The 20106-nt window shown below is 38.1% G+C and overlaps 1 protein-coding gene across 5 annotated transcripts in view; it reads left to right on the top strand.

Annotated features, from left to right (window-relative positions):
* Positions 1–20106, top strand: part of LOC122554520 (putative oxidoreductase ZK1290.5) — a 111442-nt gene that overhangs the window by 28949 nt on the left and 62387 nt on the right. For all 5 annotated transcript variants that reach the window (XR_015758175.1, XM_043699664.2, XM_043699668.2 and 2 more), the window contains exons 2-3: positions 7134–7382; positions 13289–13390. Coding sequence is in view for 4 of the 5 variants with exons in the window: in XM_043699664.2 (XP_043555599.1) it covers positions 7134–7382; positions 13289–13390 (351 nt within the window). In the remaining variant the exon portion in view is untranslated. The remainder of the gene's footprint in view (positions 1–7133; positions 7383–13288; positions 13391–20106) is intronic.

The raw sequence follows: 20106 nt of genomic DNA, 5'->3' as shown, positions 1-20106 counted from the left end.
TCAGATTGATTTGTTAAAGGTAGTAGGGTTGCCAGCTGTGTACAGGCAGTCCTGGCAGATGAGCACATGAAAATGTGATATTGACATTTCAACTTTGCAGCTCAATCTAAATATTGTTACTTAAGACTGATAAGAAAACAAATTTAAGATATTGTGTTCAAACCAATCAATTAAAACTCATTTCGATAGAATTGTAAAAGATTTTAGCAGAAAAGGTAGCCATTTGGCTCACCGTGCCGGTACTGGCTGAAAACGAATTCTCCACCCTAATCTCAAATTTCAGCTTCATACAGTTACCCTGTAACCAGACGGCACTTAAAGTGCATCTCCTGTATTTTAAATGCAATAAACATTTCTGACTCTCCCATCTATTCAAAAGTGAATTCCAGACTACTTCCAGATGAAAAATATTCTTCGCAATTTGCCTCTCGTCCTACTAATGTTTACTTTAAATTTGTCCTCCTGGTTATTGACCACTGGACAAAGGAAACTGGATCCTTCTTGTCCTTTCATCAAGGTCCCTTACAATTACATGCGTTAATTAAAACTCCTCTAGCCTCTGCTGTACCAAAGAAAACAACCAAGGTTATCAAATGTTTCCTCATCTATTTTTTCTGGACACTCTCAAGTACAATCACATTTTCCCTATAATGTACTGACCTGTACGCAGTACTGTAGTTACGGCCTGATGAGTACAGCACAACCTCCCTGCTCTTGTACTCTATGCTTCAGCTCTTTAAGCCATCTTGAGTATTTTATCTACCTGTCCTGATGCCTTCAGGGATCTGTGGATTTGCATTCCAGGGTATCTTCTCTCATCTACACTTCGCAGTATACTACCAGATTATTTGCTGTTGTTTTGTTTGCCCTCACCAAATGCAGTATTTCATCATGAATTCCAATAACCACTTTTGTGTCTGTCTGATCAGTCCGTTTAATATCTTTTTACAGTCCCCTACTTTCTGCCTCACTATCCATCATGTGATCAACTTTGTAGCACCTACAAATTTCTTCATCATGTCCTCTAAGATTAAATCATTGCTACATGTGAAAAGAAAGGGACCTAGTATTGAATTCCATGGAACCTCACAAGAAGTAGCCTTCCAGTGATGCAAAAAATGGTGACAATTGTTCTTTAGTTTCTGAAATTGAGCTAATTTTGGATCTAACTTGAGACCTTCCATTGGTTCCCATGGGTTTTTACTATATTGACCAATGTAATTTTGTTAAAAGCCTTGCTAAAATTCAAGTAGACCACATCAAACACACTACTGTTATTGAATGTTTTTGTTAGCTTCTCAAAAACTTCAATCAAGTTAGTCATATGTGACTTTTTCTTTTTCCAAGATGGCGACAGAGTAGTAGGGCTGCATGTTGGCTCTTGCCTGGGGCACATCAGCTCCCATCTGCTTTCTTTTTTTTCTTTTGCTTCTGTTTTTTTTTCCTTTCATTTTTGTTTCGCTTTTCTGTGGCAGATTGGTCAGCAACATCGGCGCAGCAGCAGGAGTAAGCCACATGAAAAATGGCAGAAGCAGCTTGTCATGGTGATTGGTGGCGGTAGCGGTGGCAGCAGCAGCAGCAAGGGCGTCCTTCTGGCATTCAGGACCAGTGGCAGCAAAGCTCCTCCAGCAATTGGGATGGCGGTGCTAGCAAGCGGACTCTTCAAGATGACGGCGCTGGCATGGCAACATTTGTAGCCAAAGCGGGTCTCTTGGTGCAGTGGCAGCCAGGCCTGGTAGCAAATCTAGGGACTCCTGGTTGCAATAGGCCTGGAGCAGGGACTCCTGGTTTATCAGTGAAGCAGTGGCAGCAGAGTGGCTGGGTACTCCTGGTTGTGGGGCAAGTGTGGGTTCAGCAGCGGCAGCAAGATATGCTCAGTGGCAAAGAGAAGGCAGCTAAAGTGTGGCGACTCCTACGTTGATGTGCCCAGCGCAGGTGGCGGCAAGGCAGTGGAGGTCTCCCTTTGGTTACTGGAGGCTAGATGCTGGCGTGGACAGAGTTGAAAAGACTTACTATTCTGAACATTTTGTTTCTTTATTTTTCTAAGTTTTTTTTATATAAGAATTTGTTTTTAAGAATCTGTATCTAGATACTTTTGTTCCTAAGGTGGCGCTGTAATGTGGCGACTTGTAAACTTTTCATTGTACTCATTTGAGTACACGTGACAATGAAGTTAATTCAATTTAATTCAATTCAGTTCACCTTCCCTTACAAACCTATCCTGATAATCCTTGATTAATCTGAGCCTTTCTAAATGATATCTAATATTGTCTCTTAGATTTTCTTCCACAAACTTTCCCACTACCAAGATTAGGCTGGCTATTAGTTGCATAGTTCTCTGCCACCACACCTGCAGCCGGATAGTTTTGGAAAATCATGGTCAGAGCCTCTATTATTCCGTCCTTTGATCCTCCTAGCAACTTGAATGCATTTCACCCAGGTCTAGAGATTTATGTACTTTCAAAGAAGCCAAATCCCTTTATGTTTCCTTCACATTATGTTTATATCATCCGACACATTCCTTATCCTTAACTACAAGTCTAAATCTTCCACAGCTTGCCTTTTTGGTTTGGAAAACCTCCTTTTAATTATTATCTTGTTCTTTCCTCGATTTTTCATGTAGGTGTTTTTATTACCCTTTCTTTGTTTATTTAATTTATTTTTTAACTTCACTCCTGCATTTTCTATGCTCAATGCCTTTTGTACTACGTATTGAGCTTACAGTAAGCTTCCCTTTTTTTTGCTTATCCTACCAGTATGCGCCCAAGGGACTCATATTTTGTACGACTCTTTTTTTGTTTGTGGGAACATATTTATTAAAAACCTTTCTGCTCTCTGTGAATGCCTCCCACTGCCCTGACTTGATTTACTTTCAAGTAACCATTTCCAGTCCACCTTTGCTATATAGGCCTTTTCCCAGTGGTTAACTTTAAATGGGTCCACTCCGTTTTGTCATTTATATAAATAATTTGGATGTGATTATAGGACGTCTGCTTTGCAGGTGGTATAGTGGACAGTGAAGAAGATTATCTCGGAGTAGAATGGGACCTTGATCAGATGGGCCAATGGGCCGAGGAATGGCAGATGGAGTTTAATTTAGATTAATGTGAGGTGCTGCATTTTGGGCAAACCAGGGCAGGACTTATTCACTTAATGGGAGGGCTCTGGGGAGTGTTTCCGAACAAAGACCTTGGGGTGCAGGTGCGTAGTTCCTTGAAAGTGGAGTCACAGGTAGATAGGGTGGTGAAAAAGACATTTGACATGCTTGCCTTTATTGGTCAGTACATTGTGTTTAGGAGTTGCGAGGTTGTGTTGCATTTGGACATTGGTGGGGCAACTTTTAGAATACTAGGTTCAATTCTGGTTGGCCTTCTATAGGAAGGATGATTTTAAACTTGAGAGGGTGCAGAAAAGATTTGCAAGGATATTGCCAAGACTGGAGGGTTTGAGTTATAGGGAGAGGCTGAATAAGCTAGACTTTATTCCCTGGAGGCTGAGACATTTATCAAATCATGAGAGGCATCAATAGGATGTACAGCCAAGGTCTTTTTCCCAGGGTGGGGGAGTCCAAAACTAGAAGGCAAAGGTTTAAGGGGAAAGATTTTAAAAGAATCTGAGGAGTAACTTTTTCATTCAGAGGGTGGTATATGGGAGCTGCCAGAGGAAGTGGTAGAGGCGGGTACAATTCAAAAGGCATCTGGGAGGGTATATGAATAGGAAGGGTTTATAGGCCAAATGCTAGCATATAGGACTAGGTCAGATTGGGATGTCTGGTCATACGCAGATGAGTTGGACTGAAGGGTCTGTTTCCGTGATGTATGACTCTCAATCCCGTTTTTTTCTTCTTTTTTTCATAACTATACTAAATACAACTGAATTATGTTCACTACCATCAAAATACTCTGCCACTTACTGGACTTGATTAGCTGCATTTCTTAAAGTTCACTGAGCAACTCACTAGTCGCCATGGTGTGAACAGCCTTCTTATGCTGATGTTTTTGAAGTAATTACAGGTTGCCATGGTATACAAACACTTCTTTGCTGGTATTTTTGAGGCCATTTCTGTTCTTCATGGAATACTCTATACCTATGCTGGCATTTCAGCACTGAAAAGCAGCGCGTTATGTTAAACCATCGTCTCAGATGGCAATGCATTTATTCAGTAAACTGAAATTAAACAATTTTGCTGTAGGTGAGAATCCTGTTGATTTTAATTTTGTGAATACAACATGCGCAGCTTTTAAAAACATTCTGATGTTGTACAATATCCATTTTATGATGTGATACTGTTACAACTGACTTTAACATATTTTGCAAATACTGATTTTAAAGAGTTTCCAAGCAGGGTTTTTAAAATCTTTACACACTGTCATAAACTTATATGAATCAGCAATCATTTTCACAAAGATGCCAAATAGAGAATAAACAACAACTGTAAATTTGTTGAGGTTCTTCAGTTAGAACATAAGCTATTAAGCAAAATTGAAATAATGTATTTGGTCACCTGAGCCCTAAGATAATATTCTCAATCATTCCTCCAAATTATGTTCATTTTATAGGTTTGATTTTACCCACCATATATACTCCAGTAAAAGTCAAATTTCTAAGTCTAGGTGTTTATCAAAAAGTAAGCAGTCAACTTTTACATGAGTTACAGGTTGAAGAAGTTTAAATCTTTGGATCTCTATTGTGAAGTTCCCAGCTCAGACACAGTTCTACCTCTAAACAGTGTGCAAAAGGAGGCAAATACATTTTTACTCTGTTAAATTTTTATTTACTCTTATTTATAATAGTCTCCAGGAAGAAAGGCATTAATTTCTGCAAACTAAGTTCTTCAAATCAATCAAGGACAAAAGCCATATATATAAATTTGTACATTTTAACTTACATTTTTCACAGTACGAAAATATTATGAATATACAACATATAAATTAAAAGCAGGAATAGGCCAATCAGCCCCATGAGCCTGCTCTGCTATTTAATAAGATCCTGACTGATCTAGTTGTGGCCTCAACTCTACCTTTTTGCGTTTTGCTAATAATATTTCATTCTCGCTAGTCAAGAATTTATGTACTTATTTCTAAAAGTATTCAATGAGTTTGTCCTCACTGCTGACAACTGAAGGGTCTGTTTCCATGCTGTACATCTCTATGACTATATGACAAGGGCCCTCTGAGAGGAGATTTATTCTATTTGGCAGCAGAGCATGCACTGAATATGTAATAAATCCCATTAAAAATCAGCCTCTTTGTCATGTTCAGTATATGTCCCTATCAGCTTCTTGAACAGCATCATCATTTGGATCATGATATCACCCTTCATCAGCAATTGCCTTGTCATCAGTCATATTATTCCACAAAGAATCATCCTGTACACCATCAAATGTACTTGATATTCCATATTTCTTGAATGATGCGACAACAAGCTCCATTCTAATTCCAACCCAGGCTTTTGTATCCATTGTCACAGGATTGACAACATTGGAAACTGTATCAAGCCTCCATTAGTGAATGCTTCCTGCTTCCAATCATTCAATCCAACAGGTATTAGTTTCTAGGATTAACATGGAATTTATGCTAATAAAGACTGGATCTCCTCAGGGATGTGTACTACTATCTCTATAATTGTTCATCCATTGTGGATAAGAGTACAACAACATAACACTCTTGAAGTATGCTGATGATACTGAACATATTTTGTAACTGCGTCTTCAAACTGTGGACGCATGTTAGTGTGTTTTACTTTTTTGCCCATTTATACTTAAGAATCTGCAAAAAATGTGAAGAATGCTTTCTGCTAACTCTTAACGTGTTTCTCCAAATCCTTGAATTTTATTAGCTGCTGCATAAGTTTTTTGTCTGCTTTGCAATCAGAATTACTTTAAATTTGATCTCTGCCATTCCAATTAGATACCACATTGTCACATCAGAGGTGAATTAGCAGGAATACAGCATGTGACATAATATGTTGGTGTGCACAAACATGAGGAGCTAAACAGCCACCTTCAGTGTTGTGCTATTTTATAATTGATTCAAACAGTTGTGCAATAGTGTAGCTTTGGCTTCAGCAGCGAGAGGATGTTATGCACAAAGACTTCAGATGTTTTAACAAAAAATTAGGTGTGGAGTTACACATGAGGTATATGAAAAATGAGTGACTTTCTGCCCAAAAATCAGTGTTTGACTTTTACATCATTACTCAAGTATATCCAGCACTTTGAGATTTTACTGTCGGAATGCATATGATCTGTTTTATTGACAGTTAAAGTCCCCAGTGCCACACTCAGTAATTTGGAAGATGGTTAGCAAATGGTTGTTTTTAGATTAGATTAGATTAGATTCCCTACAGTGTGGAAACAGACCCTACGGCCCAACAACACACCGAGCCTCCGAAGAGCAACCCACGCCCCTCTGACTAATGCACCTAACACTAGTTGTGTCAGATAAATTACCACATAATTTGTGTGCTTTCCATCAGTAACGTGCAAACATTGTCAAACTAATTTTGAAAGGTGAATATGTTGCTAAATTTGTAAGCCTTATTTGGAAGGATATTAATTTCAACAGAATGAAATTGCAAAGTCTTGAAAGAAGTGTTCATAGTTCAGGACACTTGTTTCTAAATGACGGAAAGAACAAATTTGCATTTACTTCATTAGCTCAGGACGTCCCTAAGCGCTTTAAAACCAGTGAATAACGATTGAGATTTTGTCTATGTCACAATCTAAAAAAAACTGAGCAATCAAATTGTACACCGCACAGTCCCCAATAGCAGGAATACCATAATGACCAGATAATCTGTTTCATTTCGCTTAGCTGAGAATTAAGAAGAGTTAATCTTTTAAATAGTTTTTCTGTTGAAGTAGCAAACATAGAAACATGCCAAAGATTTGTATCTGTTGAAACTCTATTTAAATCTTCTGAAACTAAACTTGGTTAAACTTTGAACTTGTTATCTTAGTTATTGCAAACCACCGAAGTTATTTTTTGTTTGTCTTTTATATAAGATCAACCATTACTTAAATATATCAGGCATTTTGAGATTTTACTGTCAGAATTCATATGTTCTGTTTCATTGACAGTTGAAAGTTTTCACATGTCATATTTGTCACACAATATTGTTTTCCCTTTCAGGCACATCACATTATGGTGGCTATTCCCATTCTTCAGTTGTGTATGCCCTAAAAGAATGTGGCATTCGTCACATTGACACTGCAAAACGATATGGCTGTGAATCGCATCTAAAGAAAGCAATTGAAGAGAGCAGAATAAATCGAGAGGATTTGTGGTTAACTACAAAACTTTGGCCTGGGGACTATGGCTATGAAACCACTAAAGCAGCATGTCTGGAGTCCTGCAAAAGACTTGGTGTGGATTACGTTGGTATGAGCAAATACACAAACAATTTTAAGAAATACGATTATTGAATTCAGGTCTAGGTTAAGGAGCAGTTTATACATTTTAAGTATGAAAATGATACATTCTTATCGTTCATTGGGGTACTGTTTTAAAGAGATTTTTTAGTTAGGGGAACTTTAGTGGTCTGGTCAGCAAGCCACTTCCACCTCCCCTGCCCCATGCAGGTTAGCTGCAATGATATTAAAACGAGCCTGTCAGATATGCAAGAACTTTCAACTGCTTTGTTCTCAAACCACACATTAACAAAATAACTAGCCAGGAAATCATGGTGGCAGTATTGTAATATTAGCAACTTTACACAAACAATGTCAAGCGAGACACAGTGGGAAAAATTTGAAAGAGTAGTTTCTTTGTTAACTGAATATTTATTACCAGCATGCTGAATTACGATATATAGCTCCTTCAGCTTGATTTTAATTCTTAATTTTCTTGATGCAGTGATATTTATAGTCCAATTGATCCAAACCCAGTTTATTATACATTTTATTCCCATTGTTTAATAGAGCTGATGAGTCATAAACAAATATCGAAAAGATTGATCACTCTTAACCAGATTGCACTAGAGCTGTTGAAATGTGGAATATTCAGTTAACAAAGGAACTGTTCTTTCATATTTTTCCACCGTGTATCATTGCCAATCTTATCATCCCATTGAATTTCTCAGCCTCCGCTATCATTGTGTACAGAATCTACTTTACAAAATATAATTCCTAATAAATGAGCTAAAATATATATAATACTTCGAACAACTGTCAGAAGTATATTATTTAAAATCAATAATTCAGTTTTTTTGCTAGTGTTCATAAACCGTTTCACACTGTCCCCTCCTGGCATGTTATATCTTTGGAAGAACTCAGCAGAATTCCTTTAACCTCTAGGCCTCCCACAAGGAACACCACTTGTAACAGAATATCAAAAACACATGGACCGAGAATAAGCTGTTGGACCCACAGGCTGCATACAACCCATTGTATTATGTACCATATTCATTTCATCCCACACAAGAGTCACTGTTCTCACTCCCTTCACAAAAATAAATTAGTGTCATTGAGTGTAAAATTCCAGTATGTCAACTCCAACTGTCATCCTACAATGTCTATTTCATAACATCTTATTTGGCATGATGTTAATTATGTTTCCATTAGCCTAAGGACCATAATGTTTCACAGAAAATTCCAAAGGATTTATCCTTTAAACTCTTAATTCCTTTCCTGATATTCATCTTTGTCTGAAATAAAAATACAAAGCGCTGGAGAAACTTAGCAATTCTGGCAGCATCTTCTTGACAGAAATAAAGTTAACATTTCAAGTTTGATATGACTTCTTCAGAACCCCTTCAATATTTTGCTTTTCTTATTCCATGTCTGTGTTGTTTCAATGCTAACTTCAGATTCACAATATTATGGATCCAGGTCCATTTCAGAGATCAGCGTATGATTGAGGTTGACCCCCTCAGTGCTTTATTGAAACATTGCTGAACAATGTCAGGAGTGTCACCCTTATCGCATCATAGAGGCTACTTCAAATCAATACTAGCTCCCATTCCTCGGTAAAATGTCAAACCAAGATTCCCTTCTTTTACATCTTTTAGCATTTAAAAGATCTCAAAATACTATTCAAAGAGCTTAGAAACTGTCCTGGTGCTCTGCCCGATATTTATCCCTCAATCAGCATCACCTAAAAATTATTATCTGGTCATTTCTGTTCATGGGAACTTGTGTGAATTGGGTGCCACAATTCCCAGGCTTCATTATCAGTAAAGAATCTTAAGATGTTGTGAGGTCATGAAAGCTGATATATAAATGCTTTTTTTATCTAGCTATTACAAAATTAACATTGTTGTTGCATTGTCATTTCCTGCAATCTTAATTGAAAAGATACCCATCTATATACAGTTGCATGGACAAATTGCCAAAATCTGAAATTAAAAAGCACGCATCAGTCAACACTTGAAAGAAATGCTCAGATCAATATTTCAAAGAATATTGCTCATCAGACACTCTTAATGAAGATTCCCACACACAATAACCTTTTTCCATCAAATGCTGATTCATTTTTGTGTATATTTCTGATGTTTTTATGTTTGTCCATCTCCTTTCTTGAGCACCTGTTTCTAGATTAGTAGCTGAGAGGAAGGAAGTAATTTTCTAGTCAGTCCTTTTTTATTGTAATTACATAAATTTAAATGCACTTTTAAAAAGTTACTGTGGGTTCTTAAAGTATAATAATGTAGCATTTGCAAGTGAGACATCTTGCTTCTTGTTTGGTTTATAAGACAGGATATGATGTCAGGAAAAGAGTTTTAATTAGGAAGCTCCCATTTGTACTATTGGCAATGAACAGCTGAACAAACAGTACAATGGAATTTGCCTGTAATTATTTTAAAGGGCAAGTTTTCAAAATGCATCATTTGCATTGTTGAATTTCCGTCTTTTGCAAACTTTAGTTGCTATATGTAGGATATAGTATTGTTTTGAATTTTAAGACCTTCATCTAGGGTGAAAGCTGGCAATTTGTACCTGTCAACGAGGCTGTTAAGAAATTATTTAAAAAGTTTCATGCAATAAGTTCCAAGAATTCCAATATTTTCTGTGAGGTAATCTTTCATTTGTGTCTCTAAATATTTCAAGTACTTTTCTGGCATGATTCTGAAAGTGTGTAGGACCAGTTTCAGAAGTCAACAGGGAAAGTGACCAAGCAGCTGTGTGGGTGAGATAAAATGATTACCTTCTGTGCAAGTGTAGCTGTAAATAATTATGTATTGTTCTAATTTTAAGGAAAACATGTTCATTTGTGAATTACAGGAATTTCAGCAATGGAGTCATTGCAAGCTTGTGCATCATGTTTTGCAAAATAAAATGACCGCTTAAAAGTGGACATTTTATTTTGTAAAGTTTAAGTTAACGCATAATTTGGGAAACTGACATGAGTGAGCTGCACGGAAACAGACCCTTTGGTCCAACCAGTCCATGCTGAAGATAATCTCAAACTAAACTAGTCCCGCTTGCCTGCTCCTGGTCCATATCCCTCCAAACCTTTCCTATTCATGTATCTATCCAAGTGTCTTTTAAATGTTGTAACTGTGGTACATTCACCACTTCCTCAGGAAGTTCATTTCACACACGAACCACCGTCTGTAATATTTGCCCGTCATATATTTATTAAATCTCTTCCTCACTTTAAAAATGTGCCCCCTAGTTTTGAAATCTTCCATCCTCGGGCCTTAAAGAACAAGCCAAACTAAAACCTTAAAGCTTAGTCCACTGGAAAAGCTATGGTTCTTACATTGCCACACAATAGGAGGCATTTTGTGATTTTCACATCTCAGTCATTTGCTTTGTGGAAATACTGAACATAGGTCAGGTCTTTTCTACAATAGGAAGTGATACCTTCATGTTACTCTTATATTTCAGAGTGTTTTTGATAGAGATTTGGGAGTTTACATACATTTGACCATGCTAAAGGGTGGCCAAAAGAGGCTAACTTGAGGGATAGATTATATGCCAAAAACAAGCCAAGGAATACTCTGAGATTCTTGTTGTCAAACAGTCCTGCTGCTAGAGTCATAAAGGTAATAGTACATGCACCTGACATACACACAAAACTAAACCTTCACGATCTGCACACAATAATTCAAATTCAAGGACCAAAATATTTCACAACAATTAAAATGCTCTGTTGTAATGTACGATCACAGGCAATACTATGAAAAAAATCTGTTCTTAACCCAGGGGCTGTATTCTTAGTCATGTGCTTTTACAGTCTCACCCTCATGCTTTTTTGGCTGACTCACATTCTCTCTCTCTCAAAAATGCATACGATTTATTTAACTTACCTGTAAGCACATTTCTGTGTATAAGGGTCAACATTAAATTATCTCTCCTTTTCAGATGCTAATTTTCCTATGCATTGCCTGTTTTTCTGTTCAAATAGAATTTATTTATTCAATTTCTGATCAGTTTTGTTTTCTTTCCATTGTATACCAGAGCTTTGCAATCTTCTTGTTCATAGGTGTTTGTGCAGATATAAAATGAGAAATGTGTATAAAAAGAATGCAGTTGTCTATTGATTATAGTACTTATAAGAATAATCATCAGTGTCAGATAGAAACAATTGAGGTATTAGTTCAGTAAAATATTTTGAATAAAAATAGTCACTTTCAGACATTATAGTACCTTTTTATGGCAGTACTTTACAGATATTGGGCAACTCCCAATTCAGTTCACTTTAACTTATCAGGGTTACAGGGAAGCGGTTTCTGCACATCTTGAATGTTTGAGTGTGGCAAATATTTTATTTCACAAGCAAAACATACAAGTATGAGGTAGATATTTACAACTTTTGTAACATATAGTTAATAAGATGTTTTTGTCATTTATAGTTTCTAAGGACTGTATTCTGTTGTAACAAAGAATAGGAAAGAAAGGTACAAGGGAAATTGATATAATTTGATGCTAAGCATCTTCCAAAATGTTTAATTTAAAAGGGTAAGTCATGGCAAAAGAGTTCAAAGCCATGGTGTGCTCCTCCTGCTCTATGGGGGAAGCCAAGAACATTTCCAGTGCCTGGGACCAAAATGAATGCTGGAAATGTCTCCAGCTACACTCATGGAAGCTTAGCTTTCAGAGTTGGAGTGGCAGCTGGGGACAGTGTGGAGCATCCGTGGAGCTGAGAGAATCATGGATAACATGTACAGAGAGGTGATCATACTACAGGCTTTGAGTTCCCAGGTAGAAAGGGAATGGGTGACCACCAGGCAGAGCCAGAGGACTTGGCAGGCAGTGCAGGAATCCAGCCGTGGTCATTCCTCTGAAAAACAAATATACCACTTTGATCCTGTTGAGGGAAATGACCTCTCCAGGGAAAACAGCAACAGCCAAATTTGAGGCAATACACCTGGCTCTGCTACAAAGGGGAGGAGTAAAAAATGTAGAATTGCAATAGTTATAGGGGATTCAGTTCTAAGGCATTTCTGTGACCACCTGTGTAGGAAGTCAGAAGAAGGGAATCAAGGATAAGAACAAAATACAGAAATAGAAAATAAGAGAAGCGATAGGCAGAGGAATCAAAGGCCAGAATCAAACAAGGCCATAGTAAAAATAGTGGGAGTGGGACAAGGCAAATTAAAACATACAAGGCTTAGCGCTTTGTGCCTAAATGCACAGAGCAATCAAAATGAAATGGATAAATTAATCATGCATATAGATGTAAAAGATGGTTGTGACTGGGATTACAGAAACGTATATATTCCATATATATTAAAAATTACAAATATTCATCTTGAAAAAACTATTTTAAAAATGTCAGCCACTTTGCTATCTGATATCAAGAGATGAAAGCTTTTCAATGAATTATGGTTTTGGTGCTGAAGTTTTTGCTTTTATGTTGGTCAAATGTACACTGAAGTCTTACTATCTGTTTGTCTATAAGAAGGAAATATCCAAACCTGTAAATTTATTTATTTCCACTAACTATTAATGTTCCAGAAATAAAGCTCCAGTGACCTGGTAGTGCAGTGCAATTTCTGATTATTTGAAGGAAAATTGGGCCAAATTGCTCAACTAACCAACTTTTTTAATCTTAACATCTCTGTTTGAATAATTATTCACTCTTATAATAAATCAGGATCCATGCTGGTTTGTAACACTGGAATCAATCCCAGAATTTCATCTGAATTACTTGCTCATCAGAATATGTGTCTTCTGATCTTTATGAATATAGCATCTGACTGCATCCTTTGTTTGCTGAGCTCTGTCAGAGCATTTGCTATTCACATCAACAACTCTTGCATGCGTTATTGATTTCTCTAAACATTAGCTTTGTTTTTCGCCCTGTGAATTAACTTTAAGGTACGTATGTTCCTGTTTCAGATCTGTATCTCATGCACTGGCCTGATGGAAATGCCTTGGGCAAAACTAATCGAGAACTCCGAGCTGAAACTTGGCAGGTATTGGAAGAACTGTATGATGAAGGTGAGCAGTGGCTATTAACGAGATTACGAACAGACTGTTGTGCTGTCATTTTCTTGTACCTTGGAAATATTTTAATCCTTCAGATAGCAGTAATAGATTTGAACTACAGTACTGCTTTGCATAATCTTTTATAGTATCTTCCTAAATTATGTCTTTTTTGCACTCTCCTTTATTCTTGGGCATCTCATGACTGTTAGAGGTGGTCGGAGGCTGATTGGAGGAAGCAGATAGGGGTAATGCTGTAAGAAATTATACCATTATAGTATAGAACAACTGAGCAAACCCATTTATCTTTATCTATCCATTGTTATATCTTCAACATAATAAGTTTCTAATCTCCAGTAATTCATCTGAAGAGGCTGATATTTGAGTGAGATGCTTCTGAACTTGCTGAAGGAGGAGAAAAGTAAAGTGGTTGCAAAACATCAGCTGCAGAGACATAGAGGAGGATTTTCTGGATGGTCATTTGGTTAGGAATGTTTTGGAATAAAAGGGAAACCCAAAAGGGGAGATAAAAGTCTTTTTCTAAATAAAATCCTGTGAGTTAGAACATACTCTGTATTTCAGTTTTCTCCTTTATCACATTTCTATATTGGGAGGTCATTTAAAACTTGCAGAAAATTTATGACAGAATGAATCTGAATTCTGGAGTTTAAAATGAATGTATGGGATTCAATATTCAAGGGTTTAATAACATTTGAGTTAATTCTAAATGCCTCACAGTTACTTATTTTATAGTAGACCAAACATTTTAAAGTAACTGACCAAATAAAAAGTAAACTGAATATAATAAGCACTTTGTTTTGATGTGGTACCACATAGCAGAGTACCATAGCAGAGATTTAAATGATATCTAATTTCCATTTTGTTTCTGGGGTGAGAGATTTCCAAGGTGACTTAATCTAGTGTAGCAGGAGATAAATGTAATAAGGTTTAAAATTGCACGAAATTAGTCCTGGAAATGTCTAGGATCTTCTCATTTTCGGATCAGTCTGAAAGAGGGGCCTTTTTTAGGGAGGGAATCCAAAAGCAATGAAAAAAGGTGGGTAAGCCTTCTGGACCTTTCAGTAGTCAAGCGGCTAATTGGTTGTGGGTGGGCTTTCTATTAAAGTTTAAATCCAGGATGAGGTTTCAGCAAAATCAGGAAGGTAGACTATTATCTGTTTGGCGATAGATTGGGAAAAGGAGAGGTGCAAAGTCTGGCTGCAAAGAGATGTCAAATAATCAGAGGCCAGTAGCCCTGGCAGACAGGAGGATGTGGCTGCCTCTGCCATCTCCCCAGATCCAGTCCCTTGATCATATACAGATTAATGCAGATCGAGGGACCTGCGTCTAATGACAGACAGCCTGCATATTAGTTAACCAGTTGTACCTTGTCCTGCAGGATGCTGAAATGAATGCAGCTGAGGAACGGGGTAGGGACAAAGCTTTTAAGTAGTTATTGATGAACCACTTAAGGTCCTCAATTGGCAACAGGATGAGAAGGTCAGGCATAGGTCTTCCTGTCTAGGACTCTGGAAGAAGACAGTAAGTGACATGGTTCTGATCAGTCACCATCCCACCTAACTAAATTCCCTTGCTTTGTTCAGTCTTGGAAGATTCTGCCCATGGTGTTCCTTAAGAGACAGAAAACCTTGGCTAAATTGTATTTGGATGCTGGGGTCAGAAAAGGCCTTTTCTGTGGTTCTATCATATTAATTGCCTCAATTTATAAGGAAGTACTTTCATCTATATATTTGGAAGTGATGTTTAACTTACAAGTCTTCACTGGAAGAAGATTTGAACAAAAGAGATCTGTTATGTTTGCCTTATCTGATATAGAGTCATAGAGTAGTACAGCATGGATTTATGCATATCAAAGGGCAGTTGTTAGATTGTCTCTTATTGGTGACGGCCATTGCCTGGCATTTGTGTGGTGCAAATGTTACTTGCCACTTGTCAACCCAAGCCTTGATATTGTCCAGATCTCAGTACCTCAGCAGTTGTGAATGGTGCTGAACATTGTGCAATCATTCACGAACATCCCCACTTCTGACCTTATTATGGACGGAAGGTCATTGATGAAGCAGCTGAAGATGTTGGGGCCGAGGACACTACCCTGAGGAACTCCTGTAGTAATGTTCTAGAGTTGAAATGACTAACTTCTAACAACCACAACTGTCTTGCATAGTCCTAGATATGATTCAAACCAGCATTGATTCCGGTCTTGCTAAGGCTCCTTGATGCTACACTTGGTCAAATGCACCTTGATATCAAGGGCTGTCACTCTCACCTCACCTCACCTCTGGAATTCAGCTCTTTTGTCCATGTTTGAACAAAGACTGTAATGAGGTCAGGAGCTGTGCAGCCCTGGTGGAACCCAAACTGGGCATACTCAGCAGGTTATTGCTGAGCAGGTACTGTTTGATAGCACTGTTGATGACACCATCCATCACTATATCGATAATCAAGAGTAGATTGATGGGGCAGTAATTGCTTGGGTTGGGTTTCATGTACATGGTTTTTCCTGGGCAATTTTCCACATTGTCAGGTAAATACTCGTGTTGTAACTGTAGTGGAAAAGCTTGGCTAGGGGAGCGACAAGTTCTAGAGCACCAGTCCTCAGTACTATTGCCAAAGATTGTCAGGGCACATAGCCTTTGCAGGACCAGTGTCTCTTACCAATACTTGATATTACATGGAGTGAATTGAGTTGGCTGAAGACTAGTATCTGAAATACTGGGGACCATTGGAGGAAGGCAAGATGGATTATCCACTTGGCACTTCTGGCTGAAGATTACTGCATATGTTTCAGTCTTTTGCTCCGATGAGCTGGGTTCTCCCATCGTTGAGGTTGGGGATATTTGTGGAACTTCCTCCTCCAGTGAGTTTTTAAATTGTCCATCTTCATTTGCAACTGGATGCGACATGACTGTAGAGCATAGATCTGATCTGTTGGTTCTGGATCATTTAGCTCTGTCTCTCATTTGCTGATTATGCTGTTTGGTATGCAAGTAGTCCTGTTTGTAGCTTCACCAGTTTGACACCTCATTTTCAGGTATGCCTTGTGCTGCTCTTGACATGCCCTCCTGTACTCTCTATTGAACCAAGGTTGATCTTCTGACTTAATGGTAATGTTTGAGTGGGGGATATGCCGGGCCATGAAGTTGCAAATTGTGCTGGAGTACAATTCTGCTGTTGTTGATGGCCCCCAGCATCTCATGGATGCCCAGTCTTGAGTTGCTAGATCTGTCTGAAGTCTGTCCAATTTAGCACAGTGGTAGTACCAAACAGCATAATGGAGAGTTTTCTCAATGTGAAGGCAGGACTTTGTCTCCACAAGGACTACGCAGTGGTCAAGTGGTTGTCACTCTTACTGATACTGTCACGGACAGATGCATCTTCAGCCAGAAGATTGCTAAGAATGAAGTAAAGTGTGTTTTTCCCTCTTGTTGGTTCTCTCACCAACTGCTGCAGACCCAGTCTGGCAGCTCCATCTTTTAGGACCTGACCAGCACAATAGTTGCTGCCAAGCCCCTCTTTGGAGTGGACATTCAAAACCCCCACTCAGGGTACATTTTGTGCCTTTGTCATCCTCAGTGCTTCCTCCAAATGTTGTTCAACATAAGGAACTGATTCATCAGCTAAGGGAGGATGGTATGTGGTTATCAGCAGGGGGGGTTCCTTGCCATGTTTAACCTGAAACCACGAGGGTCTGGAGTCAACATTGAGGACTCCCAGCGCAACTCCCTCCCAACTATATATGACGATGCCACCACATCTGTTGGGTCTGTCCTGCCGGTGGGACAGGACATATCCAAGATGGTGATGGTGATGGTGGTGTCTGGGACATTGTCTATAAGATTTGATTCCACGAGTATCACTACATCAGGCTGTTGCTTCACTGGTGTGAGACAGCTTTCCCAATTTTGGCACAAGCCCCCAGATGTTAGTAGGGAGGACTTTGAAGGGCCAAAGGGCTGTTTCTGTTACTGTCTTTTCTAGTGTCTACATCAATGCCAGGTGATGCATCTGGTTTCATTTCTTTGAGACTTTATAGTGATTAATGCAACTGGATTGATACAAATTGCTCAGCCATTTCAGAGGGCAATTGAGAGTCAACCATATTACTGTGGGTCTGAAGTCACATATAGGCCAGACCAGATGATGGTGTCTCAGTGGTTAGCACTGCTACCTCGCAGCGCTAGGGACCCAGGTTCAATTCCCACCTCAGGCAACTGTCAATGTGGAGTTTGCACATTCTTCCCATGTCTGCGTGGGTTTCCTCCGGGTACTCTGGTTTCCTCCCACGGTCCAAAGATGTGCAGGTTAGGTGAATTGGCCATGCTAAATTGCCCGTAGTGTTAGGTGCATTAGTTAGGGGTAAATGTAGGGGAATTTGTCTGGGTGGGTTGCTGTTCGGAGGGTAGGTGTGGACTTGTTGGCTGAAGGGCCTGTTTCCACACTGTAGGGAATCTAATCTTAAAAAAAGGATGGATTTTTCCTACAATCAACAATGGTTACATAGTCATCGTTAGATTTTGTCTTATGGAATTCAAATTCCACCATCTGTGGCGAGATTCGAACATTAGCCTCTGCATAAACGTACTACTTGTACTTCTCTACTTTTATACTAAATCTACTTGTACTATCGTTCGCTCTGGATCAAGTGTCGTGACATCAGTAATGCGAAAAGCTATCTGTGTCTCACACTAATCCAATTCATTTTCATTCAGATTGCTTACTCCCCAATCTGAACCAAATCAACAGAAGAAAAGGTATCTGTTGAGGAAACATAAGACATAGTTATTCAAATATTATTTGGGATGTTAGTTTACTCCCCCAAACTTGCAATTTTCTTCCAATTTTTTCATCATTTCCATTTATAGAAGTGGTAATTCACACTGAGTAGAATTTCACATGCAAACTCTGGTATCCCACTGAAATTGCCAATACTTACATGTCACATCGGCAGTAAATATCTAACTGTTGGGGGAAAGCATGTATTGTGAGCTTTCTAACCAGTGGGGTTTCGCTGATGTATGAGATATCAATGCCTGTTGTAGCAGCCCAACATATCTGGCAAAATCCAGTTTTTTAAGAAAATACAATAAAATTAAAATGTAAAGAATACACTATTTTCCACATTTATACTGATTCAATATTAAACACACAGCCTGCAAACATTCATTTGTGTTAGTTTTCTGATCTTACCTAATCAAATGGGCAGTTGCCCCTCGCCTGCTATTTTGCATCGCTGAGTAGCACGCTCAGGGAAGAATTAGCAAAGAGCTGTGAACAGGTTAATATTCCACCCTCTCAAGTACGCCCACTATAGGATTTGGGGATGGTATAACCCAAATCCTATCTGAAAGCTTTGCATGTTAATAACATCAGTGCTATTTACTCACCAGACATATTCATTTCATGTGGATATATATACAAAAAAAAAGCCAAAATTGCCAAAGGTGAAAGAATTGAAACCCATTATATACATGGCTGAGTAGTGAAATGTGTGGTTGTTTAGATTCTGTGAACTGTAAGGAATACCATTGAAAACACTACATTCTTTACCTTATTTCAAGCTCTCTGTATATACTTAAAGTACATGTTGTAAACGTAAGAGATAGAAAACCTTAGAAAAATAACTTCGATTATGTATGTTTTTGATATAAACTAGCTTTGAAAATAAATGTCAGTTTGCAAAGATATTAGTGGAGAAGTATATGATTAAAGAACATTATATAATTATAGTTCCCTTTAACTCTGGCAAACAGGAAAATAAGTCGTTATTTTAAGCCCAGAATGGGATCTAATTTTATTGCACTGCAGTTTGCCATCATTTGCACAATTAGTTGGAATTTGGATTTAATGCTATTTTCAATAACATGAAACAAATGTCAATGAAGGCATTAATTTAAATTTATAAGGAATGCAAGAATTACACTAAAACAAGTTCCACACAGCATAATTTTTTGTTTCCGTTTCTAATTAGAAGCAAAAGGCATTTGAAGCCACTTGAAATATTTTGAAGCTTAGAATCATGTGGACAGTGCCTTATGATTTTTCAGTAGTATTTTCAGGTTTTAGAAGTGGATTAATTCCTTTGAGAGAGAATATCAAAAGAGATTCCTTAGGAAAGTCCTGGGAAAGTGAAGAATGAGATGTGCAGCTTCCCTAATCTGCTTCTGTAAGCAGCCAGTTCGGAGAAAAATCAGCAAATATGTGGGAATAGGATATCTTTTATTTCCTCATCTACACCTACAGTATAATTTGGATCCAGTAGTGTAGTATGTTCCTGTAGCGAATGACTGATCACAGGAACCCCAGCTAATTTCACTTTCCAATCCAAACCAACTACTGGGTCAGTGAGACAGTTATAGTTTGAAAATTTGAATTTGGTTTCAATAATCTTAAAAGAAGTGTTGGTATAAGTGACTATTAAGCTGCCACATTGTCATAAAAAACACAACTATTTCCCTAATGTCTTTCGGCAGAGGAATGCTATAATTCTGATCTCATTTGCCCTATGTCTTACTGCAGATCCACATCAACTAGTTGACTCAAAATCCTCTGAAATGGCAAAATAAACCACTTGACTATATCAAACCACTGCAGCAATTCGAAAAATATGTCCACTGTCCATCTTAAGTGTGACTAGGGTTTGGCAATAAAAACAGCTTTGTCTATACCTTGAAAATTAATTTAAATAGTATTTGGAAGTGAATAAGGAAAAT

The sequence above is a fragment of the Chiloscyllium plagiosum genome, unplaced genomic scaffold (assembly GCF_037043375.1).
Source record: "Chiloscyllium plagiosum isolate Xiang-an unplaced genomic scaffold, Cpla_swu_hap1 HiC_scaffold_9, whole genome shotgun sequence".
In the NCBI taxonomy this organism is placed as follows: Eukaryota; Metazoa; Chordata; class Chondrichthyes; order Orectolobiformes; family Hemiscylliidae; genus Chiloscyllium; species Chiloscyllium plagiosum.
Note: the sequence above shows the minus strand (reverse complement) of the source record. Positions and strands in the feature narration are given on the sequence as shown.